Below are 20,674 nucleotides of genomic sequence, written 5' to 3' on the forward strand. Positions count from 1 at the left end.
GAAAATCCAGGAAATTCCAGGGAAATCCAGATCAGGTTTGGGCTCTGGCCAGCAGCAAACTGAGGCCCCAAAAATCAGAATTTGGGTTTCAGCTTTCAGGGCACACAGTTGGAAACAAAAATAAACCCAAACATCAGCAAAACAAATCCCAGAGTCCTTTTATTAATTACATTTTCATTTTATTATCATTTTATTATTAAAAAAATAATAGATTTAAAAATACCAAACCCCTGCAAGGTTCCAACAGAACAAACCCCCATCAAAAATAAATCTGTTTTTTTCTATGTACAGATAAATTATTTCATTTAATTTACCATGATAATGAATGTCAAATATTAACATTATTTCTGTTCAGCAGCTGCAGCAGCAATGCAGCATTCCATGGCAATCAGGGGCTTTTCCTGGGAATTTAAAATGTTCCCAATCCTGATTTTTTTTTCCTCTTTATTTCCCTCTGGATTCAGAGGGAATTTCCTGGGAAATCCAAAAGCAGCAGCGCAGAGCCCTGGCCCCAAATGCAGCAGGAAAAGGAATTTGGGAATTCCAGGGAGGAATTTGGGAATTCCAAGGATCAAAACCCCAAGAGGAATTTGGGAATTCCAAGGATCAAAACCCCAAGAGGAATTTGGGAATTCCAGGGAGGAATTTGGGAATTCCAGGTGGGATCAAAGGGAAGGAGGAGTTTGGGAATTTCAGGGATCAGAGCCCCAGGAGGAGGAATTTGGGAATTCCAGGGGGGATCAAAGGGAAGGAGGAATTTGGGAATTCCAGGGATCAGAGCCCAGAGAAGAATTTGGGAATTCCAGGAGGGATCAGAGAGAGGGAAGAAGGAGTTTAGGAATTCCAGGTAAGATCAGAGCCCCAAGAGGAAGAATTTGGGAATTCCAGGGATCAGAGCTCAGGGGGAAGAAGGAATTTAGCAATTCCAGGTGGGATCAGAGCAGAGGGAAGGAGGAGTAACATTCCCACAAAATTTTGGGAACTCCAAGCACTGCCACGCTCAGCTGTGGATCCAGGACTTTCCTGTCACATTTCCCACAGAATTTTGAGAATTCCAAACATTTCCATGCTCAGGGAGCTCCCAGGACAGGATCCAGGACATCCCTGGAATCCCTTCCCACAGAATTTTGAGAATTCCAAACATTTCCATGCCCAGCTGTGGATTCCAAACATTTCCATGCTCAAGGAACTCCCAGCTGTGGATCCAGGACATCCCTGGCACTTTTCCCACAGAATTTTGGGAATTCCAAGCACTGCCACCCTCAAGAGTTCCCGGCTGTGGATCCAGGACATCCCTGTGACTTTTCCAGCAGGATCAGAATTCCAAGCATTTCCATGCCCAGCTGTGGATCCAGGATATCCCTGGAATCTTTCCCACAGAATTTTGGGAATTCCCATCCTCTCCATGGTCACCAAACCCCCTCAGCTCTGGGTTCCTGTCCCAAACTCTGCCCCAAACCCAAACCCTGCCCCAAACCCTGCCCTAAATTCTGCCCCAAACCATGGCCCAAACCCTGCCCAAGCCCCAAATCCTGTCCCAAACCCTGTCCTAAATCCTTCCCCAAACCCAAATCCTGCCCCCAACCCAGCCCCAAATCCTGACCCTGTCCCAAACTCTGCCTCAAACCCAAACCCTGTCCCAAATCCTGCCCTAAATCCTGACCCTGCCCCAAACCCAGCTCCAAATCCTGCCCCAAATCTTGACCCTGCCCTAAACCCTGTCCCAAACCCAGCTCCAAATCCTGTCCCAAACCCTGCCCCAAATCCTGACCCTGTCCCAAACCCAGCTCCAAATCCTGTCCCAAACCCTGCCCTAAATCCTGACCCTGTCCTAAACCCTGCCCCAAATCCTTCCCCAAACCATGCCCCAAACCCAGCTCCAAATCCTGCCCCAACCCCAAATCCTGCCCCAAATTTTGACCCTGCCCTAAACCCTGTCCCAAACCCAGCTCCAAATCCTGCCCCAAATTTTGACCCTGCCCTAAACCCTGTCCCAAACCCAGCTCCAAATCCTGCCCTAAACCCAAATCCTGCCCCAAAATTCCCGATCCCGGTGCCCCCTCCCTGCAGCTCTCCAGGGCCAGGTGGCTTTCTGGGGTTTCTGAGATTTCTGTGGTTGTTTCTGAGGTTGTTTCTGGGGTTGTTTCTGGGGATTTTGGGGTTCCTGGGGCAGGGTTTGGGGCTCCCCTCCTGCCCCCCCGCAGCCTCTGGCAGCACAGCAGCAGCGACAGCAGCAGCGAGTCCAGGAGCAGCTCCAGCACCTCCAGCACCGACAGCACCGAGGAGCCGAACCAGAGACTCCACTGGCTGCCCATGCGGGACAGCAGCACGTTCTCCTGAAAACAAAAAAAAATAAAAATATCAACAGGGACAGCAGCACGTTCTCCTAAAAACAAAAAATAAAAATATCAACAGGGACAGCAGCACGTTCTCCTAAAAACAAACAAACAAACAAACAAAAAATATTAACAGGGACAGCAGCACGTTCTCCTGAAAATATACAAACAAAAATTATCAAAATGGACAGAAACACGTTCTCCTGAAAATATACAAAAATAAATATCAACAGGGACAGCAGCACATTCTCCTGGAAACAAAAAAAATAAAAATATCAACAGGGACAGCAGCATGTTCTCCTGAAAATATACAAATATAAATATCAACAGGGACAGCAGCACGTTCTCCTGGAAACAAAAAATAAAAATATCAACAGGGACAGCAACAGGTTCTCCTGGAAACAACAACAACAAAAAAATATTAACAGGGACAGCACCACGTTCTCCTAAAAACAAAAAAGAAAAATATCAACAGGGACAGCAGTAGGTTCTCCTGGAAACAAAAAATAAAAATATTAACAAGGACAGCAGCACGTTCTCCTAAAAACAAAAAAAATAAATCAGGGACAGCAGCACGTTCTCCTGAAAATATACAAAAAATAAGTATCAACAGGAACAGAAGCAGGTTCTCCTAAAAACAAACCAAAATAAAAATCAACATGGACAGCAGCAGGTTCTCCTGAAAATATACAGAAAAATAAATATCAACAGGGACAGCAGCACATTCTCCTAAAAACAAACAAGCAAAAAATATAACAACAGGGACAGAAACACATTCTCCTGAAAACAAACAAACAAACAAAAAAATAAAAATATGAACAGGGACAGCAGCATGTTCTCCTGAAAATATACAAACAAAAAATATCAACAGGGACAGCAGCACATTCTCCTAAAAACAACAAAAAAATAAAAATATAAATACCAACAGGGACAGCAGCACATTCTCCTGGAAACAAAAAACCAAAAAATATCAACAGGGACAGCAGCACATTCTCCTAAAAACAAACAAACAAACAAAAAAACAGGGACAGCAGCAGGTTCTCCTAAAAAACAGAAAAAATAAATCAGGAACAGCAGCATGTTCTTCTGAAAATATATATAAAAAAATATCACTCAGGGACAGCAGCACATTCTCCTGGAAAACAAAAAAATAAATCAGGGACAGCAGCACGTTCTAAAAAAAAATAAATATCAGCCAGGGATAGCAGCACTTTCTCCTAAACACAAAAAACCAAAAAATATCAACCAGGGACAGCAGCAGGTAATCCTGGAAAACCCCCCCCAAAAAAGAAAAAAAATCGAAATAAAAGAAATCATTAATACTACCACCAAAATAAGTAAGTATAAAGATTTCTATTCAGTATAAAAGGAATTTCCAGAGGAGGAATTTGATATAAAATGAAATGAAAAATGTGGCACTGACCGAGAGCAGCGGGGCCTCGTGCACGGCCTGCGAGTTCAGCTGCTGGTAGAAGATGGAGACCTTGGCAATGGCCCTGGGGGGACAGAGGGGACACTGCCAGTGGCACTGGGACACTGCCAGAGGGACTGGGACACGGACAGAGGGACTGGGACACACCGGGGATTTATTGGGGATTTATTTCGGGTTTATTTGCTGTTTATTTCGGGTTTATTTGGGGATTTATTGGGTGTTTATTGGGGGGGGTTTATTTAGGGTTTATTTAGTGTTTATTTAGGATTTATTGTGGATTTATTTAGGTTTTATTTAGGGTTTATTTGAGGTTTATTTAGGGTTTATTTGGGGATTTATTGGGTGTTTATTGGGGATTTATTGGGGGGATTTATTTAGGGTTTGTTCGGGGTTTATTTAGGGTTTATTTGCTGTTTATTTAGGGTTTATTTGGGGTTTATTTAGGGTTTTTTTGGGGTTTATTTGGGGTTTATTTAGGGTTTATTTGGGGTTTGTTTGGAGTTTATTTAGGGTTTATTTAGGGTTTATTTAGGGGTTTATTTGGGGTTTATTTGGGGTCTGTGCCTCACCTGCTGCTGTTGGAGCTGATCCCGTTCTGGTGCCTCAGGGCCTGGCGCACCCAGTCCTGTGGGGGGAATTAATTATGGGATATTCATTAGTGGGGTGGGAATTAATTATGGGAACACTCTTTAGGGGGGTGGGAATGATGAGAATATTCATCAGTGGGATGATAATTAGTGGGATATTTGTTAGTGGGATGGCAATTAGTGGGATATTTGCTAATGGGATATTCATTATTGGAATATTTCTATTGGAATGTTTCCATTTGAATATTTGTTATTGGAATATTCATTATTGGAATATTTGTTATTGGAATGTTTGTTACTGGAATGTTTGTTTCTGGAATATTCTCTACTGGAATCTTTGTTTCTGGAATATTCTCTACTGGAATGTTTGTTTCTGGAATATTCCCCACTGGAATGTTTGTTTTTTGAATTATTGTTTCTGGAATATTCCCCATTGGAATGTTTGTTTCTGGAATTATTGTTTCTGGAATATTCCCCACTGGAATGTTTGTTTCTGGAATTATTGTTTCTGGAATATTCCCCACTGGAATGTTTGTTTCTGGAATTATTGTTTCTGGAATATTCCCCACTGGAATGTTTCTGGAATATTCCCCACTGGGATGTTCCTGCTGGAGTTCTGTACCTGGGATTTTGCCGAGGGCCACTTGGCTGTGCCAGCTGAGACCTTGTACAGGGATTCCCTGGGGAGAGAAAATCCAGGAATTCTCACCAGCAGCATCTCCCCACGAGAATTCCCAGAATCCCAGAAAATTCCCAGGGCAGCTCCCCCCAACCCAGGCAAAAACTTCCCAAAATCAACCCAGGAACTGCTCAGGTCAGGTGGGAAATCAGAGTGGTGGCAAAATCCTGGGGATTTCTGGATGAAACAGTGATCCCTGAATTTCCCAGGGAATTCCAGGATTTCCCCAGGGGTTTGGGGCTCACCTGTGGGGTTTTTGGGGCTCACCTGTGGGGTTTTTGGGGCTCACCTGTGGGGTTTTGGGCTCACCTGCAGGGTTTGGGGCACTGCTCGAAGCAGTTCAGGCGGTGATTCCGGAGTCGGGAGTAGAGCTGGTAAAAGCAGTGACCTGGGAAAAGGAACAGGAATTATCCCCAGGAATTCCCATGGATTATCCCTCTGGAATTCCCATGGATTATTCCCCAGGAATTTCAGGAATTCCCATGGATTATCCCCAGGAATTCCCATGGATTATAACCAGGAATTCCCATGGATTATTCTCCAGGAATTCCCATAGATTATTCCCCAGGAATTCCCATGGATTATTCCCCAGGGATTTCAGGAATTCCCATGGATTATTCCCCAGGAATTCCCATGGATTATTCCCCAGGATTTCAGGATTTCCCATTGATTATCCCCAGGAATTCCCATGGATTATTCCCCAGGAATTCCCATGGATTATAACCAGGAATTCCCATGGATTATTCTCCAGGAATTCCCATAGATTATTCCCCAGGATTTCAGGATTTCCCATTGATTATCCCCAGGAATTCCCGTGGATTATCCCCAGGAATTCCCATGGATTAATCACAGCAATTCTCAAGGATTATGCCCTGTGAATAACCATGGATTTTTTCCCCAGGATTTCAGCAATTCCCATGGATTATTCCCCAGGGATTTCAGGAATTCCCATGGATGTTTCCCCAGGAATTCCCATGGATTATTCCCCAGGAATTCCCGTAGATTATCCCCAGGAATTCCCAAGGATTATTCCCCAGGGATTCCCATGGATTATTCCCCAGGGATTTCAGGAATTCCCATGGATTATTCCCCAGGAATTCCCATGGATTATCCCCAGGAATTCCCAGCAATGATTCCCCACGAATTCAGGAATTCCCATGGATGATTCCCCAGGCGTTCCCATGTATTTTTTTCCAGGAATTCCCATGGATTTTTTCTCCCAGGAGTTCCCATTCCCTACTGCACTCACCCCAGCCTGGGTGCCGGCCGTAGTCGCAGTGCCGGGCCCCGGCGGGCAGCGGGTAATAATAATAACCACAGCCACAGCGCCGCAGCATCAGCTGCTGGAAACACGAGTGCAGGCAGGCCTGGGGTGGGGAAAAGGGAAAAAAATAAATGGGATAAAGCAAAAAAAAAAAAAATCCTGAATCTCTAGGATGCTCTTAGGAGAAAAGGGCAAAAAATTCTGAATGAAACAAAAAAAATCTCCACATCCGAGTTGGGATTGGCTAAACCAGGCTCAGCTAGGCCAGGTCTGTACTGCAGGGTGTAGGAATTGTTGTAGAGCAGCTCCAGCATGGCTGAACTGGGCTTGGTTGAGCTGGGTTTGTTTGAGCCAGGTTTCACTGAGCTGGGTCTGGCTGAACTGAGTGTCTTGGGTTACAACACAGGATGTGATCAAAGGTGTCTGTTCTGTCACCATCTGTGCAGGGTGGGGCAGTGATCCTGATCTCTGTGGGAGATATTCTGCTAATGGGCATCCATTGAAACCAGCTGGGGCAGTGTTCTTTATTTCCAAAGGAGATATCTCCTGTTCATGGCCATGTTTTATAAACCAGGCAGGGCATTGTTCTTTATCTTTTCACAGCCCATCCTTCCTCCAGCCAGTCATTTTCTGCTCATGGCCATTGAGTCCCACTGTGGCACTGATAAAATTACTGCATCCCATTGGGAGTTGCTCCAGCCAGGGGGAAGAGCCCAACATTTCTTACCAAGATAAAAACAGAGGTTTTGGGACACTAAGGGAGCCCCTTTCTCCACTGGACTCCAGAGGGAAACCGGGATTGCTCCACATCCCCACTGGAGCTCCGGAGGGAAACTGCACCTTGTACAGGAGCACTGCTCCAACTGAGCCACATCTGTCACTGCAGGAGGATGCAGCCACCATGGGATGGGACTGCTGCCAACACCCTGCCTGACTGATGGGTGTCAGGTTGTACTCTGACTGTGTCAGGGTTTGGGGTTTGTTCTTTGTAGTGCTGTATTTCTATTTTAATTTCCCTAGTAAAGAACTGTTATTCCTAATTCCCATATCTTTGCCTGAGAGCCCCTTGATTTCAAAATTATAATAATTTGGAGGGAGGGGGTTTACATTCTCCATTTCAAAGAGAAGCTCCTGCCTTTCTCAGCACACACCTGTCCTCCAAACTAAGACATTGAGTCTGGCTGAGCCGGGCTCAGCTAGGCCGTGTCTGGCTGAGCCAGGGTCAGCTAGGTCAGGTCTGGCTAAGCTGGGCTCAGCTAGGCCGGGTCTGTACCTGCAGGCTGTAGGAGCTGTTGTAGAGCAGCTCCACGGCCACGTCTCTCCCGTCCGTGGTGCATTTGCCGTAGTTGCCACCCAGGCGATTCACCTCGTCCTGCGGCACAGCCCGAGGGATTCATTAGCAGGGGTAATTAATTGGAGTGCTGAGTGATTAATTAGCGGGGTTAATTAGAGGCAGCCATCACCTGCTGGACTCAGTGCAGGCAGCAGGGAGGGCAGGGAATGAAGGAGAGCAGAGCTGGGCCGTGATAATTGACAGCAGGGAAAGCTGGGCCTGGGCCAGCCTGGGGAAAGTGCCACCCCTGGGGACAGTGCCAGAGCTCCTGGGTGTCCCTGTAGCACCTCTGGGGACAGTGCCAGAGCTCCTGGGTGTCCCTGTGCCACCCTGGGGACCCTGTGCCACCCCTGGGGACAGTGCCAGAGCTGCTGGGTGTCCCTGTGCCACCCCTGGGTGTCCCTGTGCCACTCCTGGGGCAGTGCCAGAGCTCCTGGGTGTCCCTGTGCCACCCCCGGGGACAGTGCCACCTCTGGTGCAGTGCCAACCTGCTGCTGGGTGTCCCTGTGCCACATGGGGACCCTGTGCCACCCCTGGGGACAGTGCCAGAGCTGCTGGGTGTCCCTGTGCCACCCCTGGGTGTCCCTGTGCCACTCCTGGGTGTCCCTGTGCCACTCCTGGGGCAGTGCCAGAGCTCCTGGGTGTCCCTGTGCCACCCCTGGGGACAGTGCCACCCCTGGGATAGTGTCAACCTGCTGCTGGGTGTCCCTGTGCCACCCCTGGGTGTCCCTGTGCCACTCCTGGGGCAGTGCCAGAGCTGCTGAGTGTCCCTGTGCCACCCTGGGGACCCTGTGCCAGCCTGGGGACCCTGTGCCAGCCTGGGGACAGTGCCAGAGCTGCTGCTGGGTGTCCCTGTGCCACCTGAGGGGACATTGCCACCCCTGGGGCAGTGCCAACCTGCTGCTGGGTGTCCCTGTGCCACCCCTGGGTGTCCCTGTGCCACTCCTGGGTGTCCCTGTGCCACTCCTGGGGCAGTGCCAGAGCTACTGAGTGTCCCTGTGCCACCCTGGGGACCCTGTGCCAGCCTGGGGACATTGCCAGAGCTGCTGCTGGGTGTCCCTGTGCCACACTGGGAACCCTGTGCCACCCCTGGGGCAGTGCCAGAGCTGCTGCTGGGTGTCCCTGTGCCACCTGAGGGGACATTGCCAGAGCTGCTGGGTGTCCCTGTGCCACCCCTGGGGACAGTGCCACCCCTGGGGACAGTGCCAGAGCTGCTGGGTGTCTCTGTGCCACCCTTGGGTGTCCCTGTGCCACCCCTGGGGCAGTGCCAGAGCTGCTGAGTGTCCCTGTGCCACCCTGGGGACCCTGTGCTAGCCTGGGGACAGTGCCAACCTGCTGCTGGGTGTCCCTGTGCCACCCCTGGGGACATTGCAACCCCTGGAGCAGTGCCAACCTGCTGCTGGGTGTCCCTGTGCCACCCTTGGGTGTCCCTGTGCCACTCCTGGGGCAGTGCCAGAGCTGCTGAGTGTCCCTGTGCCACCCTGGGGACCCTGTGCCAGCCTGGGGACATTGCCAGAGCTGCTGCTGGGTGTCCCTGTGCCACCTGAGGGGACATTGCCACCCCTGGGGCAGTGCCAACCTGCTGCTGAGTGTCCCTGTACCCCCAGAGGGGACACCCCACACCCATGGGATACCTGAAGGGACACTCCCACCCCCGTGGGACACCCGAGGGGACACTGGGGTGGCAGTGCCCACCTGGCGGATGGCGATGGCGGTGGCGATGCCCGGGCGGATGTCGAAGCCCTCGTGCTCCAGGAAGGGGCTCTGGTTGTGCCGGTGGATCAGCACCCTCAGCCCGGCCAGGGGGGACAGCAGGGGCAGCTGAGCCCTCTGCTGAGCCCTGAGCAGCAGGGACAGCCCTGGGGACAGGGACAGGGACAGGGATTGGGGACAGCAGGGGCAGCTGAGCCCTCTGCTGAGCGCTGAGCAGCAGGGACAGCCCTGGGGACAGGGACAGGGATTGGGGACAGGGACAGGGAAACGGGGATAGGGACAGGGACAGGGATTGGGGGGACAGCAGTGGCAGCTGAGCCCTCTGCTGAGCCCTGAGCAGCAGGGACAGCCCTGGGGACAAGGACAGGGATTGGAGACAGGGAATTGGGGACAGCAGGGGCAGCTGAGCCCTCTGCTGGGCCCTGAGCAGCAGGGACAACCCTGGGGACAGGGACAGGGAAATGTGGATAGGGACAGGGACAGGGATTGGGGACAGGGAAATGGGGATAGGGACAGGGATTGGGGACAGGGACAGGGATTGGGGACAGGAAAATGGGGATAGGGACAGGGATTGGGGACAGGGACAGGGATTAGGGGGACAGCAGCGGGAGCTGAGCCCTCTGCTGCGCCCTGAGCAGCAGGGACAGCCCTGGGACAAGGACAGGGACAGGGACTGGGGACAGGGACTGGGGACAGGGACAGGGACTGGGGACAGGGAAATGGGGATAGTGATGGGGACAGGGACAGCTCTGGGACAGGGACTGAGACTGGAGACAGGGACAGGGATTGGGGACAAGGACAAGGAAATGGGGATAGGGACAGGGACAGGAAATTGGGGACAGGGATAGGGGTTGGGGTCAGGGACTGGGACTGGGGACAGTTCAGGGCGCAGGGACAGCACTGGGACAGGGATTGGAGATAGGGACTGGGATTGGGGACAGGGACAGGGATTGGGGACAGGGACAGCCCTGGACAGGGATTGGGGACAGCCCTGGGACAGGGACAGGGACTGGGGACAGGGACTGGGGACACAGACAGGGATTGGGGACAGGGATTGGAGACAGGGACAGCCCTAGGACACCGACAGAGATTGGAGACAGGGACTGGGGACAGGAGTTGGGGACAGGGACAGCCCTGGACACAGACAGGGACTGGGGACACACACAGGGATTGGGGACACACACAGGGATTGGGGACACACACAGGGATTGGGGACAGGGGTTGGGGACAGGGCCAGCCCCGTTTTTGGCAGCTCACTCACCATAAGGAATTCCTGGTTTTGTGGCTGTCCAGAAGGGATCTGTCCCCTTGCTGTTAAAAGTGTAGCAGCTCCCAAAAGCTGGGTGGTGGAAGTGAACAAAATCACTGGGAAAGCAAGAAAAACTTGATGGAGTTTTAATTATTTAATTTATTAAATAATTAAGACTTGGATGTGTTTGGGAAATTGGGAATGAGCTGCAAAAAGTGCAACAGCTCCCAAAAACTGGGTGTGCTGCAAATGAACAAAATCACTGGAAAATCGAAAGAGATTTGGTGGAGTTTTAATGATGAGTGTGAATTATGAGTATGAATTCAAATTATTTAATTTAAATTGGGATGTGTTTGGGAAAATGGGAATGAGCTGCTAAAAGTGTGGCAGCTCTGAAAAACTGGGTGGTGAGAGTGAAAAGAATCACTGGAAAATCAAGAGAAATTTGATGGAGTTTTAAATCTGAGTATGAATTAAAAATATGAATTTAGATTATTTAATTTTGATAATTTAATTTAAATTGGGATGTGTTAAATGAGCTGTTAATTGCCTGGAAATGTTGATTTGCACCCACCTGGGCCTGCAGGGCTCCCCATCGTACTGGCAGGAGTAAATCATGTCCTGCAGGTGCTGCTGGTGCTGGGAAGTGTTTGTGACAAGGGGCACCTGGGCCATGATGTTCATGTAGTGGAACCTGTACCACTCCAGGATGGCATCCAGGCCCGAGGAATAGCTCTTGTAGAAGCAATTCCCACCTGTGGAATTGCACTGGGAGACAGGAAAAATATTCAGTGTATCAGGGGAAAGGTGGAAAACAGGAAAAAAATTCAGTGTATCAGGGGAAAGGTGGAAAACAGGAAAAAATTCAGTGTATCAGGGGAAAGGTGGGAGACAGGAAAAAAAATTCAGTGTATCAGGGAAAAGGTGGGAGATAGGAAAAAAAAAATCAGTCTATCAGGGAAAAGGGTAGGAGGGGAATTGTTGTTTTCACACCAAAGGGAAAATTTGGGTTATTGAAGGGATATGATGAATGTCAGGGGAAGAGGCAGGAGGGAGGAGTTTGGGATTGAAATTTGGGAATTCTCTCCAGAATTATGAGCAGATCCCAGAGGGAATTTCTCTGTTCTTACTCAGGGGAACTGTGTCAGGTTCTGGAGGAAGTTTGGGTGGGCAAGGACAGGGCAGAGGACAAAAATCACCCCAAAATTGCAGGTGAGAGACTCCAGGACAGGGCAATCCAAGTATTTTGGGGCAAAACTCAATCCCCATTCCTAGGAATTTTGGGGCAAATCCTAATCCCCATCCAGGAATTTTGGGGTGAATCCTCATTCTCTTCCCCAGATAATTTGGGGTGAATCCCATCCCCAGGAATTTTGGTGTGAACCCCCTCCCCTCCCCGTTCCCCCGTCCCTGACCCCTCACCAGTCGGAACCCCACGCTGGAACGTTTCCTCCCTGCCCTGATCTCGACCACCCTGACCAGGGAGAAGTTGTGGCTGAGCTGGAATCCAGAGCTGCTGACATTCCCGTTGACGTTCCCATTCCCATTTCCATTGCTGTTCCCATTGACGTTTCCATTCCCGTTGACATTCCCGTTCCTGTCGACACTCCCGTTGACGTTCCCATTTCCATTTCTGTTCCTGCCGACATTCCCGTCGATGTTCCCATTCCCATTGATGTTCCTGTTTCCATTCCCATTTCTGTTCCTGCTGATGTTGCCATTGATGTTCCTGTTGATGTTCCTGTTTTCATTTCCGTTCCCATTCCCATTGATGTTCCCGTTTCCATTCTCATTTCCGTTCCCATTCCCGTTGATGTTCCCGTTTCCATTCCCATTGACGTTGACGTTCCTGTTTCCATTCCTGTTCTCACTGACATTCCCATTTCCATTCTCATTGATGTTCTCATTCTCATTCCTGTTCCTGTTTTCGTTGCCATTCCCATTCCCATTCTCGTTCCCGTTGCCGTTCCTGTTTCCGTTGCCGTTGCTGTTCCCATTCCCATTCAAGTTGATGTTCCCGTTGATGTTCCCAATCCTGTTCCCATTCTCATTCCTGTTCCCATTCCTGTTCCCATTCCTGTTTCCATTCCTGTTTCCATTCCCATTTCCGTTGCCATTCCCGTTGCCGTTCCCATTCTCATTCCCGTTCCCGTTCCCGCTCCGCTCCTTCCGGCGGAACCTGCGCTCCGAGGAGAAGCTGCTGCCATACAGAAAGCTCAGGGACTCCTCAGCCATCCTGTCCAGCTGCTCCAGATGTTCCCTGACCGGCTCAAACCTGCAGCAAATAAATTAAATTATAAATTAATTTTTAAAAAATGAATAAAATAAAATAAATTGAATTAAAAATTACATAAATAAAAATAAATAAAATTAAATTAAATAAATCAAAAATTAAATCAATAAATATAAATAAATTAAATTAAGAATTAAATTAATAAAATAATTAAATTAAATTAAATTAAAAATTAAATTAATAAAAATAAAATACAATAAAAATTAAACTAACCACCTCACACCAACATGAAATTTCTGTTATTCCAGCTGGGCGTGCTGTTACCTGTAAGGATCCAGGTTGCAGACGGTGACAGCCGGGAACATTTTGGGCTCGGAGTGCATGGACATGGTGAGCACCACGGGGTAGGCCCAGAACTGGCTGAACATGAGGGCGAACTGCCAGTAGAGCATGGCCAGGCTGGCCAGCAGCAGCAGCGTCCAGAGCGCCCTCTTGCCCCGCGTGCCGCCCGAGCTCACCAGCCGCACCGTGCCGTGGATCGTGGTGTTCTTGCAGAAAAACTCAAACATCTCCCTGAAGGAGCCGTAGAGCTCCAGCAGCCCTTCCTGCCTCGCTGCTGCTGCTTCCTCAACTTCCATCCTCTAAACGTCTTCCTAGGAAATAAATGGGAAAAACGTGTTAATCTGAGGGAAGAGTTTTTCCAAGGAGGTCTTTCGCAAAAATGCCTTTCCTAAATAGGATTTTTCAAAGAAACCTTTTCCAAAGAATCCTTTTCCAAATGCCTTTTCCAAAGAGGCCTTTTTCAAAGAAATGTTTTCCAAAAATTCCTTTTCCAACGAGGCCTTTCCCAAACGGGCCTTTCCCAAAGAAGCCTTTTCCAAACATGCCTCTTCCAAACAGGCCTTTCCCAAATGGGCCTTTCCCAACAAGGCCTTTTCCAAAGAAACCTTTTCCAAAGAAACCTTTTCCAAACAAGCCTCTTCCAAAGAGGCCTTTTCCAAAAAAACATTTTCGAAACAGGCCTTTCCCAAACAGACTTTTCCAAAAATGTGTTTTCCAAACAGCCTTTCCCAAAGAGGCCTTTTCCAAGGAGGTCTTTTGCAAAAATGCGTTTTCCAAACAGGATTTTCCAAAGAAACGTTTTCCAAAGAAGCCTTTCCCATTCTGCAGAATAAACAGGATGAATTTATCTCTGAACTCTCCTCCAAGAGAAAACACTGGAGGTGCAGACAAGAATTTCGGGATGGAAATGGAGAAAAAACCCTCAGCTGGAAGAACAGAGGGGATGAGACAAATTAGAATTAATTAGAATTAAATTCTAAAATTGAATAAAGCCCTGGGGTGGTTTCTGAAGACCACCAAAATATTAATTACTGTTATAAATTTTGCCACATAAATAGGAATTTAACCCTGTACTTTACAGCAGTGAAAAGGCAGCACAGAAACTGAAAACCACTCAAAAGAGCGGCTTAAAACCCAATAAAAATCCAGATTTTAATTTTTTTTTTTTCCTCCAGGGATAATTCCAGCCTTTCTGAGCATGGAGAAGTGGCTCTGGTGGCAGTTGGGGACACTGAGTGACGTTGGCACGGTTCCATGTCAGAACATGTCAGGAGGAAGGTGTGAATTCCCAAGTGACAGCAGCCTGTGAATCACCCAGCACATTACGACATTCCCAGGAGTTTACTGAGTCCAAACTTTGGGACAACCTTAGCTCCACATCAAAAAAATTTAAAATAAAAAAAATATATATATATTTATAAAAATAAATAGGGATACAAGGATGGAGTTAGAAATTGAGGAGAGAAGAAATTAAAGAGTTGTTGGGAGAGGTTCTGTGATAATGAAATTAAAGGTTGGGGGTTTTATCCATGAGGAAATGTGGAATAAAAGGAATAATTACCCAAAATGAATGGTAAAAGAATCTACCCCTTGTTAATGAGGAAATCTGGAATAAAATTATTACTCAAAATGAATGCTAAAATAATCTACCCCTTGTTAATGAGGAAATGTGGAATAAAAGCAATAATTACCCAAAATAAACACCAAAAGAATCTACTTCTTGGTCAGGAGGAAATGTGGAATTAAATTAATAATTACCCCAAATTAATGCTTAAATAATCTATTCCTTGCTCATGAGGAAATGTGGAATAAAATTAACAATTACTCAAAATTAATGCTTAAATAATCTATTCCTTGCTCATGAGGAAATGTGCAATAAAAGCAATAATTACCCAAAATGAATGCTAAAGGAATTTATCAAACACAGATTTTTAAAATCTTTAATTTTGACTCCAAAACTCCCCAGACAAAGCCTGGTTTTCAGAGATAATTCAGTTTTCAGGCATTCTGAGTGGGATTTTAAGTTTAGGATGAATTCATCAAGTTTAAATCTGCACTGTTAAAACAAATAGAATGAAAAATAAAAACATAACGAAGCTAAAAAATTCAGAAAGAATGTGGAAAACAGCACCCAACATTTATAACAACAAATACAAAAATAAATTTCATAATTCAATAAAAAAATGGAATTATAAGCAAATTACTGCCCCTTCCCCAGTGTACCTTGGCAGAAATTCTGCAGAGAAGCCACTAAACCCAGACCTGGACTTAAACCTGAGCAGGAGCCCAGTCCTGGCCCAGAGCTGGGGGATTTGGGAGTGCAGAGCCCTGGAGCTGTCCAGCTTTTATGGATGGAATTGATGACATCAAAAGGGGCAGGACTTGAGGAAGAGATCATGGAAATTATTCAAAGCACGATCCAGGGAATAATAGGAAGTGAAAGAACTGGACAAACGGGTTAACGTGGGCTTACGCCGGAGTTAAGCTGGGTTTAAGTGCTGCTGGCGTGTTCACCTTGACTTTTTCCCCTCATTATCAGAGTCATCGTTTTTGGGGAAACAACCAGGGAGTCAGGATGTCCTTATCACTCTGGATTTCCCATCTTTGTCCTTATCACTCTGGATTTCCCATCTTTGTCCTTCCCACTCTGGATTTTCCTGTCATTGTCCTTCCTACTGTGGATTTTCCCATTTTTGGAATATTTCTGTCCTTCCCACTCTAGATTTTCCCACCTAGGGAGGATCTTCATCCCATTTTTGGAAGATCTCTGTCCTTCCCACTCTGGATTTTCCAATCTTTAAATGATCTTTGTCCTTCTCACTCTGGATTTTCCCATCTTTACATGATCTCTATTCTTCCCACTCTGGATTTTCCCATCCAGGGAGGATCTTTCTCCTTCCCACTCCGGATTTTCCCATCCAGGAAGGATCTTTGTCCTTCTCACTCTGGATTTTCCCATCCAGGGAGGATCTTTCTGCCTTCTTTCCTTGTTTTCCAGAGTCTGGCAGGATCCTGGAGAATTGGAGCCATCAAGATGTGCTCGAGGACTTGAATTCCTCCATCTGGATTTCCTCCTGGTTCTCCAAGAATATCCCAATCCCAATCTCCAATCCCAATCCCATGTGGAAAACGGCTCTGCAGGAAGTTTTTAAATGTGAAAATTAAGAATATTTGGGATCCAGAGGGAGTTTAGAGCCCCAAATCAGAGCCTGCCTTTCCAAACTGTGTTTTTTCTCCCACTGGAAGCTGTGAAACGTCAGTGTTTGCAAAAAAAAAAAATTAAAACAGGAAATTTCTTGTGAATTTGATTCAGAAAGAAGAGAGAAAGGACAAAGGTGAAGGGAGACAAACTCCCCGAATTTTGACTGATTTCAATCCTACTTACACTGGATTTATGCTGGATTTTATTCCAAAACACGCAGAATGTTCCTCTTAAATTTAAAAATTATTTTTTAAAATATTCAAATCCTATTAATCAGCTCTACCCCTCTTAATATTAAAAGGAAATTTCACAGAGTACACCTGAAACCTGGTTTAAATTTTTTAAAAAACCCATTATTTTAGAAACTTGTATTTTAAAAAAGAAATCAAACCAAACTAAGAGCTGTGTGACGAGTTAATTAGCTAAAACCTCATTAAAAAGCTGCCAGCACTGGGAACCTCATTCTGTCACTTCCTCCTCTCCTCACCCCACGTTGTGCAATGGAAAATGCAACAACCAACCCCTGAGAGTGGAATTATTGCACAAGGAGCAGGAATTTCCTCCAGGAATTTTTTTTTTCCTTCAGGAAATACAGGAAAAAAACAATAAAACTGGATCAGCATCATTAAAAAAAAAAAAATCCCAGTTCTGTTGGTTCATTTTGTGGAGCCTAAATTGAGAGAGTAAGGAAAAAAAAAATATCCCTCACTGCTTAAAAATGTGGTTTTGTTTTTTTGTTTTTTTTTTTTTTTCAAAATGCAGAGATTTTGGAGATAAGAGGCCTGAGAAAGTCCCGTGGGGTTGCAGGGCTGTAATTAGAAATTCTGAGTAAGAAATGTTGATTAGGGCTTGCAAGGAGGAAATGTTTTGTGTGTCCTGAGGAGCAGCAACTCTGGACATGTCCAGAAGGTTCCTTTTCCCCACTGGGAAAATAAATTTGTTGGTTTTCATGCAATCAAATCATATTTAATGGATAAAGGCAGAAGAGGTAAAGAAAATTTAGGAATTTTGACATTTTGCTTGGAAGTTTTCAGGTATGAACTGTGCAAACTCTGCCCTTGGCCCTACACCTGATTATTATATTATATTATATTACATTATACTACATCACATTACATTATATTGTATTATATTGCATTATATTATATTATATTGTATTATATTATATTACATTGCATTACATTACATTATATTGCATATTATATTGTATTATGTTACAATATATTATATTATATTATATTATATTATATTATATTATATTATATTATATTGCATTACATTACATTACATTACATTACATTACATTACATTATGTTATATTATATTATACTATATTATATTAATTATATTATATTATATTATATTATATTATATTATATTATATTATATTATATTATATCATATTATATTATATTATATTACATTATATTATATTACATTATATTATATTATATGAATTATTTTACAGGCTTAGCAGGAAAATAAAATTAATCTCAGCTATCTGATCAATAAATACTAAATTATGACAATATAATATGGGGGCACTGGGATGAACTGGGAGGAGTTGTGGGGGCACTCGATTTTTGTAATTACGGTAATTTTGTTAATTGCAGTAATTTGGGTAATTATGGTAATTCGTGTGAGAGCGGCAATATACGGTAAATTACGGTAGCTGTGGCAATAGACACGTAATTATGGTAGCTGCGGTAATCTCAGACAAATTATGGTAGCTGCAGCACTATACGGTAAATTACGGTAACTGCGGCAATATATGCTAAACTGCGGCAATATATGCTAAATTACGGTAGATGCGACAATATACGCGAAATTACGGTAGCCACCGTAATTTACCGTATATTGCCGCAGCTACCGTAATTTACCGTATATTGCCGCAGCTACCGTAATTTACTGTATATTGCCGCAGCTACCGTAATTACCCGTATGTCGCCGCAGCTACCGTAATTTACTGTATATTGCCGTAGCTACCGTAATTTAGCGTATGTTGCCGCAGCTACTGTAATTCATAGTATAGCGCCGCAGCTACCGTAATTTGCCGTGTAGTGCCGCAACCACCGTATTTTACCGTATATTGCCGCAGCGACCGTGATTACGCGTATATTGCCGTAACTACCGTATTTTACCGTATATTGCCGCGGTTACCGTAATTATGGTAATTTTTTGAATTATGGTTAAATACGGTAATAGCATTAATGACGGCGGTTTCGGTAATTACGGTAAGACAGGTAATTAAAGTACAGTAATTTCACGATTTTAAGCTGCACTGAGTATAAGTCGCACTTTGGGTTCGGACCAAAATTTTAGTCAAAATGGTGCGGCTTATAATCGTGAAATTACTCCTCTCCTGGAAAATCAGGGGAGTTCTGCAGCCCAAATTTTCCTCTGGAAATCCCTGAATTGTTTTTTTCATCTGGAAATCCCTGAATTTCCTTTTTTTTTTTTTTCCTCTGGGAATCCCAGAATTGTTTTTTATGCTGAATTCCTGCATTTTCTGGATGTTTTCCTCCTCTCCTGGAATGCCAGTGGAGCTCTGCACACCCAAATTTTCCTGTGGGAATCCCTGAATTACTTTTTTTCCTGTGGGAATCCCTACATTGCTTTTTTTCCTCTAGAAATCCCTGAATTGCTTCTTGTGCTGAATTCCTGCATTTTCTGGAAGTCTGAGGAGTCCTTGAATTTTTTTTTTTTCCTCTGGAAATCCCTGAATTTCCTTTTTTTTCCTCTGGAAATCCCAGAATTGTTTTTTATGCTGAATTCCTGCATTTTCTGGATGTCTGGGAATCCCTGATTTGCTTTTTTTTTTTTCCCTCTGGGAATCCCTGATTTGTTTTTTTTTTTTTCCCTCTGGGAATCCCTGAACTGTTTTTTGTGCTGAATTCCTGCATTTTCTGGATGTTTTCCTCCTCTCCTGGAATGTCAGTGGAGCTCTGCACATCCAAATTTTCCTGTGGGAATCCCTGACTTGCATTTTTTCTTCTGGAAATCCCTGAATTTCCTTTTTTTTCCCCTCTGGGAATCCCAGAATTGCTTTTTCTGTGCTGCTTTGAGGCCTGGCTGGGGGATTTGTCTGGAATTCCTCCCAGGGATCCGTGCCTGATGTCTCTGCACGTCCCAAAGCTGCCAAACCTGCTCTGGGCAGAGGTGAACACCCCTTAACCCCTGCTGGGTTCCCTTTTATCCCCCAAAATAAAAACTCCTGGGCAAATCCTCCACGAGCACGTGAATAATCTGCTGATCATCAGTGGAAATATTCCGTAATTACCCCGTGGAATGAGCAGGCTCCACGTCAGCCCTGCCCTGGGTGCACGGGGTTAAAATCCAAAATGCCGCTGCTTTGAGGGTGAGCCAGCATTCATTTCCACTCACTCACCTGCCTGAGGCTGCAGCTGCTCCTGGCATCCCTCTGGAATAACAATTCTGGGGTTTTTTTGGGGATTCTCTTCCTGTTCCTGTTTCTTCACTCGCGGTTCTTCATCAGCGCTGCGGATCCGTCGCCCCCTCAAACCCCAGCTGTCCCCAGGGTGAGATCCTGGCTGGGTTTTGATCCTGATCTGGGATCAGATCCAGCAGGAGCTGAGGGAATTCCAAGCTAATCAAGGCTTGGGGAACACCAGGAGCTCCTTGCTCTGTGGCCATGCAAGGTGCAACCATCCTGGGATTCCATCGCCCCCGGCCTGAACCCAGCCAAAAATCCCCCAGGCAGCGAATCCAGCTCCTGGAAAACGAGGTGGGGAGCACTGCTGGCTCCTGGAACGCTCCCCAAAACGGATCCCCAAGGATTGGCAGCAATTCCCAGGGGTTCATCAATCCAGGAAGCTCATGAGGAAGAGGAGAGGAGCTCCAGAGCGGCACCGAGGGAAGGAGGGGATGAAGAAACCGGGAGCGGAGTGCGCAAGGGCAGAGCAGTCATTAGCAAACCCTAATTAAAACTGGGGATTACATAATGGCAGCTGGCCTTCCTCTCCCAGCCTGACAAAGGATTTTTTTTTGGGATAAATCCAGCTGTGATTCCGTGTTTTCCACCTGGAGGATTCCCCAACCTCCTCCCACAGCGGCAGAGTCAGGAATTGCAAATAAAGCTCAGGAATTGCAAATAAATCTCAGTGAAAGATTTAAAAAACTCAGGAATGTTCCTCTGGATACAGGGAATGTCTCAGGGAAGAACTGTGGCTTTTTTTTTGGGATAAATCCAGTTGTGATTCCATATTTTCCACCTGGAGGATTCCCCAACCTCCTCCCACAGCAGTGGAGTTGGGAATTGCAAATAAAGCTTGGGAATTGCAAAC

At 46.1% G+C, this 20,674-nt stretch overlaps 1 protein-coding gene across 1 annotated transcript; it reads right to left on the minus strand.

The window, feature by feature from the left end:
• Nucleotides 1–1,000: 1,000 nt before the first annotated feature.
• Nucleotides 1,001–20,265, minus strand: SCNN1D (sodium channel epithelial 1 subunit delta). Its single transcript, XM_033079903.1, has 15 exons — nt 19,759–20,265; nt 13,151–13,479; nt 12,732–12,868; nt 12,016–12,107; nt 11,168–11,361; nt 10,606–10,709; nt 9,327–9,490; nt 7,572–7,670; nt 6,284–6,401; nt 5,344–5,422; nt 4,978–5,035; nt 4,338–4,393; nt 3,760–3,832; nt 2,195–2,336; nt 1,001–1,023 (listed from the first exon to the last, which is right to left on the minus strand). Exons 2-15 carry the CDS (start codon nt 13,462–13,464, stop codon nt 1,001–1,003), a joined length of 1,653 nt encoding a protein of 550 aa, XP_032935794.1. The 5' UTR covers nt 13,465–13,479; nt 19,759–20,265.
• Nucleotides 20,266–20,674: the final 409 nt, after the last annotated feature.

This window comes from Catharus ustulatus, chromosome 24 (genome assembly GCF_009819885.2).
Source record: "Catharus ustulatus isolate bCatUst1 chromosome 24, bCatUst1.pri.v2, whole genome shotgun sequence".
Lineage (NCBI taxonomy): Eukaryota > Metazoa > Chordata > Aves > Passeriformes > Turdidae > Catharus > Catharus ustulatus.

Coding starts and splice junctions, on each gene's coding strand:
- SCNN1D (XM_033079903.1), bottom strand. CDS start 13,464: ATGGAAGTTGAGGAAGCAGCAGCAGCGAGGCAGGAAGGGCTGCTGGAG. Junction 12,869..13,150: donor TGCAACCTGGATCCTTACAG/GTAACAGCACGC, acceptor TATTTGCTGCAG/GTTTGAGCCGGTCAGGGAAC. Junction 11,362..12,015: donor CCAGCGTGGGGTTCCGACTG/GTGAGGGGTCAG, acceptor CCTGTCTCCCAG/TGCAATTCCACAGGTGGGAA.